This window comes from Oncorhynchus mykiss, chromosome 12, assembly GCF_013265735.2.
Source record: "Oncorhynchus mykiss isolate Arlee chromosome 12, USDA_OmykA_1.1, whole genome shotgun sequence".
Lineage (NCBI taxonomy): Eukaryota > Metazoa > Chordata > Actinopteri > Salmoniformes > Salmonidae > Oncorhynchus > Oncorhynchus mykiss.
Window position 1 is genome coordinate 10,908,013 of NC_048576.1, and position 22,729 is coordinate 10,930,741.

Here is a 22,729-nt window from a genome sequence, read left to right on the forward strand (position 1 = left end):
TTTTATTTTTTTGCGTTGTTTGATGTTTGCACCCAGGAAGTGACCTAATCAGCCAGACAGCTAATCACATCTGGAGCTTTTACAGTTAAAGTGATAGACAGGGTGTATAGTGCTCAAGACCACTCTGCTTTCGGTATGGAATCGGAATTCCACGAGTCATAGCTTGCTTTTTTATGACTCCTCCCCCTCTATTCCCCAATCCTCAGCCATTCCCCCAAATGCCCCTAAATGATATAACATGCCATATTAGTTCCCCTCTTTCCAAGTTTCATTTCGGTTTAAAAAAATACTCCAAACTCCTAAAGTGTTCCTATGCATGAGAGGACTTGTATAGTGGGTGAATAAAGAAAAGGAAATTTGACCGGTCTAACTTCTGAAACGATTATCTCCTCTGGGAAAGTAGGAGAAAGTGTTGTTGTGAGACTCAGTACATATTCAGTGAGTATATCATGTCTACATGTCCATCCCATGTTCCTATCCTAGCTACAAACCATGCAGGTACCCTTTGCCTCTACGTCATCTAGTTTTTTTTTATTTTGCACCTAACTGCTTTTATACAGCTCAGCCAAAACATTTCCACAGCAGAAAAGAACCCATAGCTCATGCTTCTCCAAGGAAAAATACAGAGTAACTTACTTTTCTGAAGCTTAAGTTAGATTTACTTGCTGCTCATTCAATCATATCTGTGTCTGAGAAAGAAATGTCTCCTATATATTTTTTTTCTACCTCTGTCTCGGGCTGAGCATTACCTATGTTCAGGTTTAAACAACTCTGTCAAGAACTCCAGAAACAGTCCTGTTCATTACCTTCCAAAAATGACAGCTCCAGATTATTTCTTCTTAGTTGTTTTCTACTTCTGTCATATAAAACATGTCAGTAGTAGATGAAAATACCATAGAAGCCAGGGCATCCCTTTATATCTAAACGTAAACTAAAGACCCTTTAACTTGTATAACGTGCAATTCTAAAAAAAAAATTTTGGGGGGGGGTGTATTTTTTATTTTTCTCCAATTAGTTTTTCAGTCAGTCAGTGGTCGGCGAGTGTCTCGTCTGTCGTTGTGTTTCTCTCTTTATCTCTGTTGTCCTGTTACTATTACTGTACGTTACGTTAGCCTGGGAAATGACTTGGTGATGCTCACGCCTCACCCAACTGCCACTGTCTCGCTGGTCCACATAGCTTCTACTGTACTGTAAGCCAGCACCATCTCCTCAACCCTCTACGTCCTCACCCTCTGCCTCACCCCTCCACGTCCTCACCCCCTGCCTCACCCCTCCACGTCCTCACCCCTCCACCACCTCACCCCTCCAATTCTTCACCCCTCCCTCTTCCACAGTCTCTCGTCATCTTGTGATGCCTTCAGTTGCTCTTTTGTGTGTTTTTTGTTGTCATTTGTATCTGTTATTGAAATCTAACCGCAAGAGTATCAATGATGATGATGATGATGATGATGGTGCGTCTTCGAGTAATGTAGGAGGGCCTACTCATTTCCATCAAGTCAATAAGAAAGGGTCAGATGCTTGGGCTTTAGGTAATGGGACAGGGTAACTTGATACTGAAAAGCACTGACTAGAACTGTTGTAACAGCGAGCCATCTTGACAAAAGGTGCATCATCATTGGTTCACTGCTTCCAGGTGTAATATATATAGAACTCCTTCACAGAATCATTTGTACCTTCTCCTCCATTATTTCTGTTTGAAAAGCATGACCTATTTATTATAGTTCTTTAAAGCCTGCTTGGTCTGTATATTTCTAGATTTAGTTAGCTTTTTTTTTTTCATGTTATTTTGACTGCCTCATTTTGTTTATTTTAATTGTTGCTATGGTGATTACAGTGGACAAATGAGGAAGGAATGCGACAGGCTGCAGTGGCCAATCAGTTTGTCCCGCTCAACACAAACCCCAAGGAGGTGTTGGAGATGAGGAACAAGGTATGATGTTGATACAGGCGTTGGTAGGCTGTCATTTCAACATGGCTTTGGTCTCGACCATCGGCCCTACACCCGAAGTGTGTATTTCTCTTGCACACTCCCCATTATGGATTTAAAAGCACTGGATTTGTGTAAGGATTGCTAGAAAGGGAGATTCCACCATTGATAAATCCATGAGAGGTCATGTACAAGTGCACACTTCGGGAGAAGGGTAGAATCTAGATGTTTTTCTGTCTTGACCGTGGCTTTGTATCCAAAACCTCTCTTTCTGTCGACTACCACCGTCCTCTAGATCAGAGAGCAGAACCTGAAGGACATCACGACAGCAGGGCCAGAGTCCCAGGTGCTGTGTGCTGGAAGCATGGTGGATCGCTCCTTTATCCAGGTGAGTCCCTCCTGCGCCCCACCCCTCCTGCACTACGCCCCGCCCCACAGCCAGGCAACCCCTGCAAAATGGCAATATGTGTGCTGCTTACCCTGAGTCAGACCTGCATTCAAGTACTATTTAAAATGGTTTAAAAATCTTAAACTGGGCTGGATTGAGTTACCTGGTGCAATGTAACAAATACAATAGTTCCAAAACTGCAAACCCTGCCCTCTAAGCCAACTAAAGCAAACGCTAGAAGTATTTGAATGATTTCAAATAGTATTTGAACCCAAGTCTGACCTGACACCCCCCCCCCCCCCTGATATTTAAGTGAACTTAACCTACCTTATTCTTTGACCACAGAGAAGTTCAGTGTGGCAGGTAAGTAACATGGCGGTCAGAGGTAAACCTCATGCTGCGTCACAGGCCGGGTTGTGTTCATCTCCTTTGGTTGATTTGGGTTTGCCGCCTCCTTTTGTTGGCTAACCCCAACATGCCGTTAGCCTTCAGGTCTGTCAGATTGCTTTCATGACTTCAGAGTTGAGTTTGCATGTTGTTGGTTTACCCTCTGAGGTCCTGTTCATTATCTGACCTTGGTTGGATCCCACTCATTTGCTCTTAGTCAAATTGTGTTAACTTACACGTTTATCTCTCTCTATGAGAGAATGAGTTTTTGAGGAGATTGCTGAGGCCATTGTTGGAGTGTTTATGTTCTAAACCTTATGACCTTTATTGTTACGTGACTTGAACAATAACTGCTGGTTGTCTCTGAACTGTTTCTTCACTGTTTAGCTGTAACTGTTGGTAGCGTCATTTGAGAGATATGATTTAAATATACTGTCTTATGCGTTGCACTCGGTTTGTGTTTTCAGTACATTCACACTTCTATGTGAAGTGTGGTCTTGCAATGCATGGGCCTGGCATATTTCTATATTACCATTATCATGCTTGACTGCCCCATTTTCCTCACTGAAACAAACTCTGCATGTGTGTGTGTACTGTATGGTGTGTGTACTGTATGGTGTGTGTGTGTGTGTGTACTGTATAGACGTGTGTGTGTGTGTGTGTGTGTACGGCAGGGTTTCTGTTAGGAAAATGTGGCGCTGGACAACGTGACCGGGAACATTTTAATTTAAAGAAATTCACCAGACCCACGCATTGGGTGTGTAACCTATTAGAGCTTCCATCCACGATGCTCAGAATGACAGAAATCACATTTGGTAATTCATCTTAACAAAACATGCAACTCCTGTAATGAAGCAGCCAATAAAACCTCCATTTTCAAACCTTTACCAAAATGCAAATTGAGGCAAAACACCATTCTAAACAGGGCATTTGATATGAGCGGTATAGGACAGAGATGAAAATCCCTGTTTGAAATTTAGAAAGCGGGTGAATCTAAAGATACAACAACTAGCATGGGTTGCTAATATGACTAGGATTGTGCCTTTTGGCTTCTGCACAACGAAAGAAAGTTGATATGAAAACCAAGGGAACAGGAGAGGAATGTCGCATGAGGAAGTCTTTCATAGGCTGCATGTCTAATTAGGCCCTAAAGTAAAAAATATATTTATATAATTACTCCTGTCTATACATAAATAAATAAAATCATCCAAAATACTTCACCAGAGAGCATCACTTGGCCACAGAGGAATGTCGCATGAGGAAGTCTTCCATAGGCCGCATGTCTAATTAGGCCCTAAAGTAAAAATTATATTTATATAATTACTCCTGTCTATACATAAATCATATGAGGAAGTCTTTCATAGGCAGCGCGTGACAAAAGGCCCAGATGATTATTGAGTTGCAGCTGTCAGCGGAAAAACATCTAAAATATGTGAAGACAATGTGTCTGGAGTATCATCTAAAATGTTGAGACAAGAGGAGGGGGAGTGGTGTGTGTGGCGAAAATAGTCACACCTATAGGCTATCTCTAGAATGAATCCATTCGGCTGTCTTCTGCCAATTATTACGCATTTATTGTTTGGGGTAAATGGTTTGCCGTTTGTTTGTTTATTTTGATCAATTCGACATTACATATGTAGCCAGCAGTAAATGAACCGTTAATCTCCGTCATTTTGTTACAATGCATTAACAGAAACGTATGTCTTTCTAATTAGGCCTACTGTCATTTCTCATTCTCAGAGTTGAAACGTTTAGTGGTTTATTTCAAAACCATAATTTCCGAGTTGTTTTGTTTTGTCTGTTTGGAGTGCTCCATGTGAGTAATGAGCATGTGTCTGTTTTTTCTGTCTACTTAATGCCTGAGCACACATAAGTAGCCTACTTGGCATGCTGGCGCAATTGTAGGAATGTGCCCATTTCGTATTCTCAGTCACCACGTCCACCACTAATAAGCTGAGCTTCAGTCATTTTTTTTTCTTCACCTCACACAGTAATTAAAAAATACATGATTTATTTTTTGCCACCCATAAATCAAATCAAATGTATTTATAAAGCCCTTCGTACATCAGCTGATATCTCAAAGTGTTGTACAGAAACCCAGCCTAAAACCCCAAGCAATACAGGTGTAGAAGCACGGTGGCTAGGAAAAACTCCCTAGAAAGGCCAAAACCTAGGAAGAAACCTAGAGAGGAACCAGGCTGTGCCGGGTGGAGATTATAACAGAACATGGCCAAGATGTTCAAATGTTCATAGATGACCAGCAGGGTCAAATAATAATAATCACAGTAGTTGTCGAGGGTTTAGCAAGTCAGCACCTCAGGAAAAAATGTCAGTTGGCTTTTCATAGCCGATCATTAAGAGTATCTCTACCGCTCCTGCTGTCTCTAGAGAGTTGAAAACAGCAGGTCTGGGACAGGTAGCACGTCCGGTGAACAGGTCAGGATTCCATAGCCGCAGGCAGAACAGTTGAAACTGGAGCAGCAGCACGGCCAGGTGGACTGGGATCAAGCAAGGAGTCATCATGCCAGGTAGTCCTGAGGCATGGTCCTAGGGCTCAGGTCCTCCGAGAGAGGGAAAGAAAGAGAGAATTAGAGAGAGCATACTTAAATTCACACAGGACACCGGATAAGACAGGAGAAGTACTCCAGATATAACAAACTGACCCTAGCCCCCCAACACATAAACTACTGCAGCATAAATACTGGAGGCTGAGACAGGAGGGGTCAGGAGACACTATGGCCCCATCTGATGATAACCCCGGACAGGGCCAAACAGGAAGGATATAACCCCACCCACTTTGCCAAAGCACAGCCCCTACACCACTAGAGGGATATCTTCAACCACCAACTTACCATCCTGAGACAAGGCCGAGTATAGCCCACAAAGATCTCCGCCACAGCACAGCCCGGGGGGGGGGGGGTTATAAAATACCTTTCCCTTGCGTAAAAGCGTCTTTCTGTCCTGAGCTCACTGGAGTGGGAAACTCTGAGGGCCTGGAATAGAATAGTTGATACAATCTTGCAAGTTTGCTAGAGAGCTTCAGGACTGATCCAGTTGATTGATTAGATACGATGTTGCACTTCACTAGCTGTAGCTCAAATGAAGACCGATAGAAAGGGAGGCAGACAGGCTGAGTAGAGAGAGATGACTGGGATTTGAAAGAACCAGAATTTTCATTATTTATGTTTTTATTTGTCGGTTTTATTTATTTTTACTTGGTTGATCAAGGTCAACGGCTGCAATGGACATTGAGTTCCATGCACTCATTTAGGCCAATGGTCACGGTGTATCAGTGTGTCCTTATGGCAGAGACCAGTGATCACGGTGTATCAGTGTGTCCTTATGGCAGAGGCCAGTGATCACGGTGTATCAGTGTGTCCAAATGGCAGAGGCCAATGATCACACGGTGTATCAGTGTGTCCATATGGCAGAGGCCAGTGATCACGGTGTATCAGTGTGTCCTTATGGCAGAGACCAGTGATCACGGTGTATCAGTGTGTCCTTATGGCAGAGGCCAGTGATCACGGTGTATCAGTGTGTCCAAATGGCAGAGGCCAATGATCACACGGTGTATCAGTGTGTCCATATGGTAGAGACCAGTGATCACGGTGTATCAGTGTGTCCATATGGTAGAGGCCAGTGATCACGGTGTATCAGTGTGTCCATATGGCAGAGGCCAGTGATCACACGGTGTATCAGTGTGTCCATATGGTAGAGACCAATGATCACGGTGTATCAGTGTGTCCATATGGCAGAGGCCAGTGATCACGGTGTATCAGTGTGTCCATATGGCAGAGGCCAGTGATCACACGGTGTATCAGTGTGTCCATATGGTAGAGACCAGTGATCACGGTGTATCAGTGTGTCCTTATGGTAGAGGCCAGTGATCACGGTGTATCAGTGTGTCCATATGGTAGAGACCAGTGATCACGGTGTATCAGTGTGTCCATATGGCAGAGACCAGTGATCACGGTGTATCAGTGTGTCCTTATGGCAGAGGCCAGTGATCACGGTGTATCAGTGTGTCCATATGGCAGAGGCCAGTGATCACGGTGTATCAGTGTGTCCTTATGGTAGAGGCCAGTGATCACGGTGTATCAGTGTGTCCATATGGTAGAGGCCAGTGATCACACGGTGTATCAGTGTGTCCATATGGCAGAGACCAATGATCACAGTGTATCAGTGTGTCCATATGGTAGAGGCCAATGATCACAGTGTATCAGTGTGTCCATATGGTAGAGACCAGTGATGACACGGTGTATCAGTGTGTCCATATGGCAGAGACCAATGATCACAGTGTATCAGTGTGTCCATATGGTAGAGACCAGTGATCACGGTGTATCAGTGTGTCCATATGGCAGAGACCAATGATCACAGTGTATCAGTGTGTCCATATGGTAGAGACCAGTGATCACACGGTGTATCAGTGTGTCCATATGGCAGAGACCAATGATCACAGTGTATCAGTGTGTCCATATGGTAGAGACCAGTGATCACACGGTGTATCAGTGTGTCCATATGGTAGAGACCAATGATCACAGTGTATCAGTGTCCATATGGCAGAGACCAGTGATCACGGTGTATCAGTGTGTCCATATGGCAGAGGCCAGTGATCACGGTGTATCAGTGTGTCCATATGGTAGAGACCAGTGATCACGGTGTATCAGTGTGTCCATATGGTAGAGACCAGTGATCACGGTATATCAGTGTGTCCATATGGCAGAGACCAGTGATCACGGTATATCAGTGTGTCCATATGGCAGAGACCAGTGATCACGGTATATCAGTGTGTCCATATGGCAGAGACCAGTGATCACGGTATATCAGTGTGTCCATATGGCAGAGACCAGTGATCACGGTATATCAGTGTGTCCATATGGCAGAGACCAGTGATCACGGTATATCAGTGTGTCCATATGGCAGAGACCAGTGATCACGGTATATCAGTGTGTCCATATGGCAGAGACCAGTGATCACGGTATATCAGTGTGTCCATATGGCAGAGACCAGTGATCACGGTATATCAGTGTGTCCATATGGTAGAGACCAGTGATCACACGGTGTATCAGTGTGTCCATATGGCAGAGGCCAGTGATCACGGTGTATCAGTGTGTCCATATGGCAGAGGCCAGTGATCACGGTGTATCAGTGTGTCCATATGGTAGAGACCAGTGATCACACGGTGTATCAGTGTGTCCATATGGCAGAGGCCAGTGATCACGGTGTATCAGTGTGTCCATATGGCAGAGACCAGTGGTCACGGTGTATCAGTGTGTCCATATGGTAGAGACCAGTGATCACACGTTGTATCAGTGTGTCCATATGGCAGAGACCAGTGATCACGGTATATCAGTGTGTCCATATGGTAGAGACCAGTGATCACGGTGTATCAGTGTGTCCATATGGTAGAGGCCAGTGATCACACGGTGTATCAGTGTGTCCATATGGCAGAGACCAGTGGTCACGGTGTATCAGTGTGTCCATATGGTAGAGGCCAGTGATCACACAGTGTATCAGTGTGTCCATATGGTAGAGACCAGTGATCACGGTATATCAGTGTGTCCTTATGGTAGAGGCCAGTGATCACGGTGTATCAGTGTGTCCATATGGTAGAGACCAGTGATCACGGTGTATCAGTGTGTCCATATGGTAGAGGCCAGTGATCACGGTGTATCAGTGTGTTCATATGGCAGAGACCAGTGATCACGGTGTATCAGTGTGTCCATATGGCAGAGGCCAGTGATCACGGTATATCAGTGTGTCCATATGGCAGAGGCCAGTGATCACGGTATATCAGTGTGTCCATATGGCAGAGGCCAGTGATCACGGTATATCAGTGTGTCCATATGGTAGAGGCCAGTGATCACGGTGTATCAGTGTGTCCATATGGCAGAGGCCAGTGATCACGGTGTATCAGTGTGTCCTTATGGTAGAGGCCAGTGATCACGGTATATCAGTGTGTCCATATGGCAGAGGCCAGTGATCACGGTGTATCAGTGTGTCCATATGGCAGAGGCCAGTGATCACGTTGTATCAGTGTGTCCAAATGGTAGAGGCCAGTGATCACGTTGTATCAGTGTGTCCATATGGCAGAGACCAGTGATCACGGTGTATCAGTGTGTCCATATGGCAGAGACCAGTGATCACGGTGTATCAGCTGATGCTCTCGCATTAGTTTAATTGATATTTGTATATTTTAATTCAGATTTGTATGATTAACCGCGCAACAGTGATTTTGAGAAATGAGAACGTTATTATGGGGTGGCAGGTATCCTAGTGGTTAGAGCGTTGAGCCAGAAACCGAAAGGTTGCTGGATCGAATCGCTGAGTTGACAAGGTAAAAATTTGCCATTCTGCCCCTGAACAAGGCAGTTAACCCACTGTTCCCCAGTAGGCCATCATTGTAAATAAGATTTTGTTCTTAACGGACTTGCCTAGTTAAATCAAGGGTAAAAAAAGAACAATAACCAAATGTAACTGTTCCGTGAAAATGCGCATATGAAAATCATAACTAGCACCCAGATCAGTAGAGATGAAACTCACACGCCGCCTATGAAGTCTTGAACAGAATCGACTCTGGTCGGATTTTCAAACAAGGCCTCATAATATGAAGTCAAATATTCAGGTTTCAAACAATTTAAGTATGCTTTAAAAATATATATACTGCCTTCAGCTCACATTGTGAAGCGCTGATAGCCTGCCTACCGTTGTTTTTCTCTCGGTCAATTTGGCCGGCAACAATTCTATTTATTGGCTTCATTTTGTATTTATTTCTGCCAAATGCCAGCAATTACCGGCTAACGGAAACCCTGGTGTGTGTGTGTTCTGACTGTGTGTGTGTGTTCTGACTGTGTGTGTGTGTTCTGACTGTGTGTGTGTGTGTTCTGACTGTGTGTGCGTTTTGACTGTGTGTGAGTACTATGAACGTGTGTGCTCGGGCTGGGTTATGCCCCCCTCACTCAGTTTACTATTGCAGGACGCCCCTCTGTCTGACTGTACGGACACTATTGCCGACCTCGATCTGTCAGAGGCCAATAGCCCTGCTAAGTCTTTTAGAAAGGTACTTCCTGACCATCCATGTCCTCTCACCTCTCTGATGCTACTCTGTGTGATTTCATGAATAGACCCTATTGTCCAGACTCGAACTGCTTTGAAATGCTCCATACTAGTATCAACTTATTTCGAAAATGTCAGTGTTCGCATCGATTTGAAATTGTGGCAAGATTTAATTTTGTGACGCACAACAGGCCTGTTTTTAAGCAAGAATTTGTCTTGTGTCCCTCCCTGTCTGTACCACTAGGGGGAGCTCGTGACAGCGTCTAAGGCCATCATAGAGAAGGAGTACCAGCCACGTGTCATCATCAACAAGAAAGGTCCTAACCCCTTCAATAAGCAGTATGACCAGGAGCTGGAGGATTACCGTAAAGAGGTGGAACTCAAACAGAAAGGACCCGATGGTAAGACCTGCCGCCGTTCTGCTCTTAGGGCACGTTTAACCTAAACAGGAACATAACCCACTGCAGTGGTTTCACCATTTTATACCCTATTTTCTCCATTTAATTTGCAGTAGTAGTAGTAGCAGTAGCAAGACAAAACAGCAAAGATTCAGAATCACAATAAATCGGTGGGGTCTGAGGTAGTTCTCCACAAAGCTCCCAGAGCCCACGACCCGTCACCAAGCAGGGCGACATGGAGAGAAACTGTTGTTGCATCATTCATCCAGTACAGGGTGAAGAGTCCTTTCAGCTCTCTTCAGCTGGGCCTGGAGAGGGCCTGTCCCCCTCTACCTCACCACAGAAGCCCCCACTGCCGCCAAAGCCCCTCTGTATCCCAGAACAGGGAGCTGGAGTTGGACTGGTCATCCCTGGGGTCTCTGAGCCTACCCCCACAGCCTCCTCCAAGGCTGCCTCTCCCTCCTCCTCTCTCCCCAGCCGAGACATTCTGACTGGGTCAGGGGGCAGTCAGGGGAGCCCAGGGACGTCCACGGGGTCGGGGACTGGGGGCTACGGGGAAGAGTCCCCCTCAGAGTCTCCTCACAAGGAGTTTCACTGTGCCGTGCTGAAGGCTCTCAGCACCACCAACACAGAGCTGCCTGCCCTCACTGAGGTTCCAGGTACTGACTGCAGACTGACTCTGGCCTGCCCTCCTGCTCTCCGTCCTGAACTCTGACCTTTGACTGGAGTCCCTGTCCCTTCTCTCTCTCTCTGAGGTTAATCCTGCTCCTGTCCTGCCCACTACTAGGCCCCCAATCCCCAATTCCTCAACACCCGTCTGTCTTCTGCCTATCCACCTTCCTCCTGGTTCAGGTTGCAAAAGGTCCAGGTTTTCCATAAATCCCAGTTGGAGTTTTCCCGTAATCAAAAGGGAATCAGCGGGGAGGGAATCCTCCAACTGGGAATCATTCAACCAGTATTTCTGGAAAACTTGGGAATTTTGGGATACGTTTCCAGAATTTTGCAACCCTCCCCTACCATCTGATTTGACTGATCTCTGTTTAACCAATGGAATCCTTATGCTGGTTGTGGTTCTCCAAGGAAGCCTTCCCAAATGAACATGAATGACCCCTCTCATCAATCACTCCTGGGAAAGAGACTCTTCCTCCATCCTCCTCCTCTTCCTAACACGGACCTGTTGTCCTTTTGGGGTTGGTTTGTAAATGTTTACTACTAATCATCTGGTGTCTCCAATGGAAGCGGTTCCTTCTCTGGGGGCGAAGGTGGACTTACATGGGTCTTGTTGCCACTGGGGGCTTTGTTACTTCCTCAGTGTGTGACTGTCTATCCTCTAATAATAATCACTACCTGTGTTTTCTTCTACTGTTTTCCGACTGTGCTATTTTAATTTACTGTATGTGGTGGTTTAAGGGTGATTGTGTTGTAAAAAAAAAAATGAAATCAGTTATTGACTATCTTGAAAAATCAATGATTTCATTGCTCTAATCTGACCTGTTGACAAACTATTTCATTTGTGAAATGGACTTTAAATAGTTTGATTTAATTTCCTCCCCCAGACTCCTCAGATGCGTTACCAGAGCCTGAGGAAGAGGCAAAGGGTCAAAGTCCGACCCGCACACCACCCAGCACCCCTGTCAGAGCAGAGGAAGGTTAGTTGGCCTAGTCTGCCCGGCAACAAGCAACACAACATTTCAGCATGGCTTCATCTGGGCGACTATTGAGTGACAACATTCAGGGTCAAGGGTCAACAACAAGAAATGCTGGGACTGGGCTTCCTTTCTATGTCTTCCTCTGATGTCTTTAACATTGTAACTGTAGGTGCTGTTGAATGCGATGTTTAATGTGTAATAACAGGCCAAGAGGTTTGAGGCTAATTGAGGTCGATAGGGGGGGTGAATTGGATTGTATGGGAAACAAACCAACTGTAAGGTCAGGTAATGTTCAGTGGAATTCAGATGGAGGATTATGACATTTTCATTCCAAGAAATATTATCTTAGATTATGATTCCTCAAGATCAGTATATTTCTACAAATGGGTACTATACCGAAGAGCCATAACTTTTAGACAGCTGGGTGATTTTTCTTTCTTACATTAGATTAAGATTGAAGTTGGTTATGATATTTTAAGAAAACATTTTGTATTATATTATATTTATCCCTCTTGGTCTTTTATTGCGGTTGGATTACACCTTTTAACGACGGCAGGAGAATGTCCAATATAGTGACATTACTGTTTCTAAAACCATACGAGGAGAATGTCCAATATAGTGACATTACTGTTTCTAAAACCATACGGCAGGAGAATGTCCAATATAGTGACATTACTGTTTCTAAAACCATACGGCAGGAGAATGTCCAATATAGTGACATTACTGTTTCTAAAACCATACGGCAGGAGAATGTCCAATATAGTGACATTACTGTTTCTAAAACCATACGGCAAGAGAATGTCCAATATAGTGACATTACTGTTTCTAAAACCATACGGCAAGAGAATGTCCAATATAGTGACATTACTGTTTCTAAAACCATACGGCAAGAGAATGTCTAATATAATGAGACTACTGGTTCTAAAACCATAAAGTACAGTTTCTCAGACACTTGCCATGGCTTATACAAGAAGGAATGCATCAATATCTATGGGGCCCTGTGAGGGACATAGTTATCCCCTGACATTCCCAAGTCAGGCTGTGCTCTCCCAGTATAAACCATGGACAAACTGTTCTCTCTTTACTAGGGCATTTACTGGTGTAATCTAATCAACGATGGTCTTACAAGACTGTAACACATGTTCACGTTACTTCCAATCCCTGTTCACTTCTCCATTCTCCATCTTTTGGAGTCCTCGAAGAATGGCTTGTCGCCATTCTTTTTTTCAAAATTTAATTTCTCCTGGTGTTTCTCCTATTTTCATTTGGATGTTATAATTTTAACACTGTGGTGGCTGTGATTGACCTGCATCTATAGACGTGTGTTTCTACCTGTGCTTCTTCTTCTTCTTCTTTGTGGCTGCGCTACTGTCAGGAGATGGGAATGCTAAAGAGTACCTGTTGCCATAGTAAGTACGTACTGTTCCAGCCACCTCCACCCTCATGGCTTGTGATCAAACCATTAACCCCTCCTCCGTTCCTTGCATGGCTTCACTTTTCCGACTCCTATTCCTCTCTCTCGTTCTCCTTCTCCGTGGCCCAAACCCATCCACTCGGGTTGAGTATCTATTCCTCCTCACTATGGTCCTTGACTTCCTGTTCTTTTCATTCTTATTTCCTTTTGTTGCCAGGTGCCAATTCAGAGGTCCTCCCTGTCGTAAAATATTTCACAAATTATGAGATTGATGTATAAAAGACAAAATGGCGGCCTCTGTTCTCGGGCTTTTCTTCATAGTGCAAAATGTCAAAACCATACGTAGAGATCATTGATTTGTCACACAGATTATGATTCATATGGTGACCCATAGGATGGAAAGGTTTCTCTCCTGTTTGAACTGAACACCACTCAGAAAGGTTAGACACTCATCCTCTATGGCCTTATTCCCATACAGTTTATGGTCCGTGACAGTGGAGAGATCTGAGATAGACACAGCAAACACATCTCGTTTTAGGTTTCTATTCCTTCCCGGAGTTGACCTATTGTGAACTTTAACCTTTTGAGTATTACGTGCAAACATCTTACAATAAATCTATATTAAATCCCTACGTTCCTGCATTACGATTCACATGAAATGGTTAATGTATGTCGTTTTTGTTTTGTTTTTAAATGTATTGAATGTTATATTTCTTTTCCAGATGAGTCCAATCTCAGGTATACAGCGTTCATGATTTTTGGCTGTAGTAGAATAAATGCTTTTGTCGCTTTGCTAAGTGTGAAGCTTGCTGTTGGCTTAGCGGGAAAGGTGATAAACAGCTGTTTTTCTCAGTGCTTTGTGTTGTGCTTTATCTTTGAGGAGCTTCAACACTTCTGTGGATAATTAGTCTAATGTTGCTATCAATAGATCAGTAATACCAGTTGGAAACTGAGCACGTTGTCTGGTTTGTTGTGTACACGGTCACAATTAGAGACCAACTGCTGACGCTGCACAATGGTTCTACAGCAGCATGAAGTCGATGCACTGTACCGATGGATATTAGCCAGGAGCACACTAGTTAACACTACAAGATCCCTCGGCACTGAATATACATGTGTATCTGAATAAATCAATGATTAAATACTTGGAGCACATGAATATGGTCTTACTGGACCCTTTTCACACTACTGAGCCAAGCTGTACTGTGCCGGCCTGGATACATGTCCACAATAGTTGCTGGAAAGGACCGTTTAAAAAAAAAAGTTAAAAAAAACGTTTGAATATATATTTTTTGGAGCATTAAATCATTGTTGGGCTTGGCTTTGTGGAATGATCTAGTGTTGTACTTGTCTGAGTCGTCAATGTAAAGCTAGTCGGTGGAGATGGCTAGTGTTGTGCTATGTATAGGCATGCCTCGGCTGAGGAGCATGCTGTTTGATTGGTGCCTAAAGATTCTGATCTGCCGAAGTACTGTAGCCTGTCAGTTTTCATGGATGATGTAGTGCTACAGGCCTTTTAGTTCTGTGTTCTCCACGAGTTGAACTATGGAACAAAGACTAAATGATTGCAGAAGAAAATTAGAGATATCACTCCTCCCAAGTGAGAGTAATGTGATCTGTTAACAGCTAAATCTCTTATTAGCTTTGAAAAGGGTAGTTTTGTCTGCATTGCAGCCGCTTTGCAGGCCCTGCAGATGAACCATTTCCTCCCCCTCCTCACAGATTCTCAGCTGGAGCACACCTATAAGGATGAGAGTGATCAGGCTACACTGAGACAGACCCTCCCTGACCTGACCCCAGACGATGAACCCTCTGACGCCCCAGTCCCCGCCCTCCCTGCCGAAGATCCTGCCACTCCCGCTGCCACCGAACAGCCCACCGCCGTGGGAGAGGAGCCTGCTGATGCTGCCGGCGACCAAGACTGCGAACAGGACGGCGATGAATCCCCCAGCAAATCGCCTTCCAAGAAGAAGAAGAAGTTCCGCACTCCTTCCTTCCTCAAGAAAAACAAGAAGAAGACTGAAGAAAAGGAAGGAAAATCAAAGGAACCCTAGACCAGACTTCCCCTCTTACGCTCTGTAACCCTTCGCTTCCCCTTGAGCGAGCCACAACCTTTGACCCTACATGCTTAGTATTATTTGTCTGGCTTTATAACTCTGTTCACCTCCTAGTGTGTGCCAATTTTATATTAAAAAAAAAAAAAGGGTCAATTGCTTATGAAGTTTTAAAAACGGTCGCTCTGTGGTGAATGACTGTGTGCATCCGGTCTGGTTCAGTGCAGCTGCGTGTCTATTTAGGCTTGCAACTTTAAGTGAGCAGTAAATTTTTTTATTTACCTTTTTTTATTTGTTTAAAACAATGTGTTTTACTAAAACCTGATTTAACCACTAGAATGTATTGGGATTGTATCTAATTATATAAGTGTCTTTTAAAAAAAAAACAAGGAGGGCAAAAGCAAAGAAATGCTTGAACTGTCATTTAATTAAACTGGTGGAATCTGATTCCAGATTTAAAAACTACCAACTGCACGGTGCTAATTTCTGATGTCTAATATTAGCGTTAAATCTGTTCACTCAGACAGCATTGGGTACAAGAGCAGGTTTTCCTCTCTGCAGTATACCTGATGGGTGTGCATGAAAGGGGAAAGGGCCGGATGGCCACGGTAAAACACTACCGTTTATACAGATGCATTGTGTGACTCATCATGTACGTGTGCCCTGCGACCCCCGTAAGACCTCAAATCATGTTGAGAACATCAGTCACCACCTCTATCAACCAGGGTTTGGTGGTACCTGGTGAGACTGCTGGTATTGCACCGGTCTACACAGGCTGTATGGTCATGTGGTGGGAATGTGTAGGGACTAGGGCAGAAGGTTTTTGTTGTATAATAATCCTGTATCCTTGGCTTGCTTTAGCTCTCCCCTCCTTCCTAACCAAATCACTCCAATCACAGGAAAGACTAATGGAACATAAGAGGACAACATATGGCTACAGTTACAAGAGGGAACACAGATTTTGTATGGTTAATGATATAGTCATCTTTTTTGTTATTCTCAACAACAACAAAAAAACAAATTGAGTCATTTTCACTTGCTGTGAGAGCACTGTGAACTGAAACACCTCAATTACAATATAACACTGCCTGGAACTCACTATTGTTTTACCATTTGCTTTTAGAGAACCGTAGGCTTGCCTGGATCCAAACAGAGGGTGAAACGAAACCATTCCATCTGGATTCAGGCTAACAGTGGGTATATGGAATGTAGGAATACCGTTGCTTTAAGGCACATCTCACTATTTTAACGCTGCATGCACAACCCGTGACCACACCTCAATGGACTATCCTGTGAAACCCCTCTGAAATGAAAAGACTGTCTCCAGAAAACATATTCGCTTTCAAGTTGCACTCAAGACCCTATGGAGATATAGTACAGTAACCAATCTAGTTGGTGAGATCTTACAGCCTGGTCCCAGATCTGTTTGTGCTGTCATGCCAAACTGGGACGATAGGAATTGGCAAGGCGACACAAACAGTTCTGGGACCAGACTAGCGATCTTACACCTTGTCTTTTAAAATGTTTGGCTAGCAGATAGGTATTAATACTGGATAATGTCATTAATTAATTCCACTTGTCTGTGAAGCTTGGTTTAGACCACTATAAAAATCTAGCCTTGTCCCAGATCAGTTTGTGCAGTCTTGAGAATGACCCAAGGAGTTAGCAAGGCTGCAATAACTACTATAGGACAAGGCTATTATAAACCTGCTATATTACATGATGTAAGCTGAGAACATTAGCCTGTTCCCTGAACCTGAAGGACTGCATGGCATGAAACTAAGGCTTTGAGCTTGTATTGTACGTCTGTCTCTCTCCATTATGACTGTAACTCACTATTACTTTGCAATTGTTGTGCAATTTATTTTATTTTATTTTGTGGTCAATTGTTTTAAACTTACAGCAATGTATTGTTTGAACTATTTCCCATACAAACGTGTCATCATCCCATCTATCGCTTCACCTCCATTTTCTTCATGGAACTGTTTGTTTTTTAACCATTAATAAAAATCCTTCCTTCAAAACCAATGTGTTTTTGTGATTTCAATTAAATATTTGTCTTAAATTACATTTGTTTTATACTGTGGTGTAAAGTACTTGTGTAAAAAAATACTTTAAAGTATTAAAGTTGTTTTTTTGGGGTGTATCTGTACTCTACTATTTATATTTTTGACTACTTTTACTAAACTACATTCCTTAAGAAAATATTGTACTTTTTACTCCAGACATTTTCCTTGACACCCAAAAGTACTCATTACATTTTGAATGCTTAGCAGGACAGGAAAATAGTTCAATTCACACACTTATCATCCAAATCTCCATGGTCATCCCTACTGCCTCTGATCTGGGGGACTCACTAAACCTCCATGGTCATCCCTACTGCCTCTGATCTGGAGGACTCACTAAACAGAGAACATCCCTGGTCATCCCTACTGCCTCTGATCTGGAGGACTCACTAAACAGAACATCCCTGGTCATCCCTACTGCCTCTGATCTGGGGGACTCACTAAACAGAGAACATCCCTGGTCATCCCTACTACCTCTGATCTGACGGACTCACTAAACAGAGAACATCCCTGGTCATCCATACTGCCTCTGATCTGGAGGACTCACTAAACCTCCATGGTCATCCCTACTGCCTCTGATCTGGGGGACTCACTAAACAGAACATCCCTGGTCATCCCTACTGCCTCTGATCTGGAGGACTCACTAAACAGAACATCCCTGGTCATCCCTACTGCCTCTGATCTGGGGGACTCACTAAACAGAGAACATCCCTGGTCATCCCTACTACCTCTGATCTGACGGACTCACTAAACAGAGAACATCCCTGGTCATCCATACTGCCTCTGATCTGGAGGACTCACTAAACCTCCATGGTCATCCCTACTACCTCTGATCTGGAGGACTCACTAAACAGAACATCCCTGGTCATCCCTACTGCCTCTGATCTGGAGGACTCACTAAACAGAGAACATCCCTGGTCATCCATACTGCCTCTGATCTGGAGGACTCACTAAACCTCCATGGTCATCCCTACTGCCTCTGATCTGGGGGACTCACTAAACCGACATGCTTTGTTTGTAAATGATGTCAGTGTTGGTGTGTGCCCCTGGCTTTCCGTAAATTAAAAAAACAAGACAATGGTGCCATCTGGTTTGCTTAATATAAGGAATTTGAAATTATTTATAATTTTACTTTTGATTAAGTATATTTTAAACCAAATACTTTGACTTTTTCAAGTAGATTTACTGGGTCACTAACTTGAGTCATTTTCTATTAAGGTATCTTTACTTTTACTCAAGTATGACGGTTGGCTACTTTTTCCACCACTGGTTTTATATTATATAAGATACTAGCACAACTAATTATTTACAGCACCAAAGATGCTCTTTTTAGTTGGCTATGTAAGTGCACTGTTAAGGGTTTACACAAGGCGGTGCTGTATAGCAGGTCAAATCACAAGGAGTCGCACTCCTACTACAAACATTGACCTTGTACATGCTGGATTTCTGTCGTGAAACTAAGCCAAATAATGACATTCTCTAAAATACAGTTGAAGTCAGAAGTTAACATACACCTTAGCCAAATACATTTAAACTCAGTTTTTCACAATTCCTGACATTTAATCCTAGTAAAAATTAGATCAGTTGGGATCACCACTTTATTTTAAGAATGTGAAATGTCAGAATAATAGTAGAGAGATTGATTTATTTCAAATTGTATTTATTTCATCACACCCCCAGTGGGTCAGAAGTTTACATACACTCAATTAGTATTTGGTAGCATTGCCTTTAAATTGTTTAACTTGGGTCAAACGTTTCGAGTAGCCTTCCACAAGCTTCCACAATAAGTTGGGTGAATTTTGGCCCATTCCTCCTGACAGAGCTGGTGTAACTGAGTCAGGTTTGTAGGCCTCCTTGCTCACACATGCTTTTTCAGTATTGCCCACAAATGTTCTATAGGATTGAGGTCAGGGCTTTGTGATGGCTACTCCAATACCTTGACTTTGTTGTCCTTAAGCCATTTTGCTACAACTTTGGAAGTATGCTTGGGGTCATTGTCCATTTGGAAGACCCATTTGCGACCAAGCTTTAACTTCCTGACTGATGTCTGATGTTCCTTAAATATATCCACACAATTTTCCTACCTCATGATGCCATCTATTTTGTGAAGTGCACCAGTCCCTCCTGCAGCAAAGCACCCCCACAACATGATGCTGCCACCCCCGTACTTCACGGTTGGGATGGTGTTCTTCGGCTTGCAATCATTCCTCTTTTTCCTCCAAACATAACGATGGTCATTATGGTCAAACAGTTCTTTTTTGTTTCATCAGACCAGAGGACATTTCTCCAAAAAGTATGATCTTTGTCCCCATGTGCAGTTGCAAACCGTAGTCTGGCTTTTTTATGGCAGTTTTGGAGAAGTGGCTTCTTCCTTGCTGAGCAGCCTTTCAGGTTATGTCGATATAGGACTAATTTTTACTGTGAATATAGATACTTTTGTACCTGTTTCCTCCAGCATCTTCACAAGGTCATTTGCTGTTGTTCTGGGATTGATTGCACGTTCATCACTAGGAGACAGAACACGTCTCCTTCCTGAGCGGTATGCCGTCTGCGTGGTCCCATGGTGTTTATACTTGTGTGCTATTGTTTGTACAGATGAACATGGTACCTTCAGGCATTTGGAAATTGCTCCCAAGGATGAACCAGACTTGTGGAGGTCAACAACAAAAAATCTGAGATCTTGGATGATTTCTTTGAAGGTAGGCCTTGAAATACATCCACAGGTACACCTCCAATTGACTCAAATGATGTCAATTAGCCTATCAGAAGCTTCTAAAGCCATGACATCATTTTCTGGAATTTTCCAAGCTGTTTAAAGACACAGTCAACTTAGTGTATATAAACTTCTGACCCACTGGAATTGTGATACAGTGAATTATAAGAGAAATAATCTGTCTGCAAACAATTGTTGTAAAAATTACTTGTCATGCACAAAGTAGATGTCCTAACCGACTTGCCAAAACTATAGTTTGATAACAAGAAATGTGTGGAGTAGTTGAAAAATGAGTTTAAACGACTCCAACCTAAGTGTATGTAAACTTCCGACTTCAATTGTACATTCAAGGGGTTTATGTACCCTTTCGATTCAACTAGCCATCAACAAGGTAAAGCGGTAGTAATGAAGACACAGCGTAATGGTTACACTGAGTGTAGTGGGTCATTAAGTGTTACAGATTCTGGTGTGGATGAATCCAGGCTTGTTCTAGATATGTTTATTGTCTTACCTACTCCTATGGTCATTGATTGTCCATAAGAGTTGACAGCACAAACGGATATGGGACCAGGCTAGATGGATGCTAAATAACATCAAGAGCAGTTTGCAACTAATTTCTTCCCCCAGAGAAAAATGAGACACTGCTGAATGAATATAAGACAAAGGACAAGGCCAATAAGTTCATAGACCGACGCTTTGGTGAATATGACACCATCATGGACCCAGAGGAGAGAGGTTTTCAATGGAGAGACATGTAAGATCCGATACAGGCGGACACACGTCTCTGTTCTCTTCTCTGCCCATTTTACATAAATCACAAAACTATCTCTAGCAGAGCTGCTTTTAGGTAGTTGGGTGTGCTATGTGTTATGAAGGCAAAACGGTGGCTAAATGCCAGAGGTGACGAGCCATTAAGAGGAGTTACTATGAGTATGACGTAAGAAGGACAAAAGTATTCTGTGCCAAGACCGGAAGGCAGTTGTTTTCATGATCCAGCTCGGCTTTTATTATAAAGTAATAAAAAGTATATTTGAACTCACGTGCTCCGGTATTTATGAAATATGATTGACCAAATATTTCCACGACAGTATTTGTAGTTGTCCACATATTCTAGGTCAGAACCGTCCAGAGTAGGGATGCTATTCGGGCGGAAGGGTGCAGGCAGCGATCGGTTGAAGAGCAAGCACTTAGAGGAGAGTTGTATGGCATTGAAGCTCGTTTGGAGGTTTGTTAACACAGTGTCCAAAGAAGGACCAGATGTATACAGAATGGTGTCGTCTACGTAGAGTTGGATCAGACAATTACCAGCAGCAAGAGTGACGTCATTGATATATACAGAGAAAAGAGTCGGCCCGAGAATTTAACCCTGTGGCACCCACATAGAGACTGTCAGAGATCCGGACAACAGGCCCTCCGATTTGACACACTGAACTCTATCTGAGAAGTAGTTGGTGAACAAGGCAGTCATTTGAGAAGCAATGGCTGTTGAGTCTGCAGGATAAGAATGTGGTGATTGACAGAGTCGAAAGCCTTGGCCAAGTCGATGAAGACGGCTGCACAGTACTGTCTTTTATCAATGGCGGTTATAATATAATTTAGGCCCATGAGCGTGGCTGAGGTGCACCCATGACCAGCTCGGAAACCAGATTGCATAGTAGAGAAGGTACGGTGGGATTCGAAATGGTCGGAGATCTATTAACTTCACTTTCTAAGATTTTAGAAAGGCAGGGCAGGATGGAAATAGGTCTGTAACAGTTTGGGTCTAAAGTGTCTCCCCCTTTGAAGAGGGGGATGACCGTGGCAGCGGCCCAATTTTCTTTGGCATCTCAGTCGATACGATAGAGAGGTTGAATAGGCCTTCCGGGTGGCGCAGTGGTTAAGGGTGCTGAATTGCAGCGCCAGCTGTGCCATCAGAGTCCCTGGGTTCGCGCCCAGGCTCTGTCGTAACAGGCCGCGACCGGGAGGTCCGTGGGGCGACGCACAATTGGCCTAGCGTCGTCCGGGTTAGGGAGGGATTGGTCGGTAGGGATCTCCTTGTCTCATCGTGCACCAGCGACTCCTGTGACGGGCCGGGCGCAGTGCGCGCTAGCCAAGGTTGCCAGGTGCACGGTGTAGCTTCCGACACATTGGTGCGGCTGGCTTCCGGGTTGGATGCGCGCTGTACGGCTGGTTGGGTTGTGTATCGGAGGACGCATGACATTCAGCCTTCGTCTCTCCCGAGCCCGTACGGGAGTTGTAGCAATGAGACAAGATAGTAGCTACTACAACAATTGGATACCACGAAATTGGGGGGAAAAAGGGGTAAAAATTTTTTAAAAAAGAGGCTAGTAATGGGGGTTGCAACCATTTCGGCGGATAATTTTTGAACGAGAGGGTCCAGATTTTGCAGCTCTTTCAGAACATCAGCTGTCTGGATTTGGGTGAAGGAGAGGGGGGCGGGGGCTTGGGCAAGTTGCTGCGGTGGGTGTTGAGATGTTGGCCGGGGTAGGGGTAGCCAGGCATGGCCAGCCGTAGAAAAATGCTTATTTAAAGTATTGGTTATCGTAGATTTATCGTGTTTCCTAGCCTCAGTGCAGTGGAATGGTGCTCTTACTCTCCAAGGACAGTGTCCTAAAACTTTTTGGAATTAGTGCTACAGGAAGAAAATTTCTGTTTGAAAAAGCTAGCCTTAGCTTTC

The 22,729-nt window shown here is 43.9% G+C and overlaps 1 protein-coding gene across 17 annotated transcripts in view; it reads left to right on the forward strand.

Moving 5' to 3' along the window:
• The window catches only part of LOC110536952 (alpha-adducin), a 54,000-nt gene extending 36,699 nt beyond the window's left edge, over window positions 1-17,301 (forward strand). For 2 of the 17 annotated variants that reach the window (XM_036936887.1, XM_036936888.1), the window contains exons 11-18: window positions 1,835-1,930; window positions 2,223-2,315; window positions 2,661-2,678; window positions 9,679-9,762; window positions 10,003-10,159; window positions 10,426-10,815; window positions 11,713-11,805; window positions 14,942-17,301. In XM_036936887.1, the coding sequence (XP_036792782.1) occupies window positions 1,835-1,930; window positions 2,223-2,315; window positions 2,661-2,678; window positions 9,679-9,762; window positions 10,003-10,159; window positions 10,426-10,815; window positions 11,713-11,805; window positions 14,942-15,273 (1,263 nt within the window). In that variant the 3' untranslated portion in view covers window positions 15,274-17,301. Of the gene's footprint in view, window positions 1-1,834; window positions 1,931-2,222; window positions 2,316-2,660; window positions 2,679-9,678; window positions 9,763-10,002; window positions 10,160-10,425; window positions 10,816-11,712; window positions 11,806-13,176; window positions 13,219-13,941; window positions 13,958-14,941 lie in introns of those variants that run through there. The other 15 variants (XM_036936903.1, XM_036936904.1, XM_036936890.1 and 12 more) reach the window with 13 other exon arrangements.
• The last annotated feature ends 5,428 nt before the right edge of the window (window positions 17,302-22,729 follow it).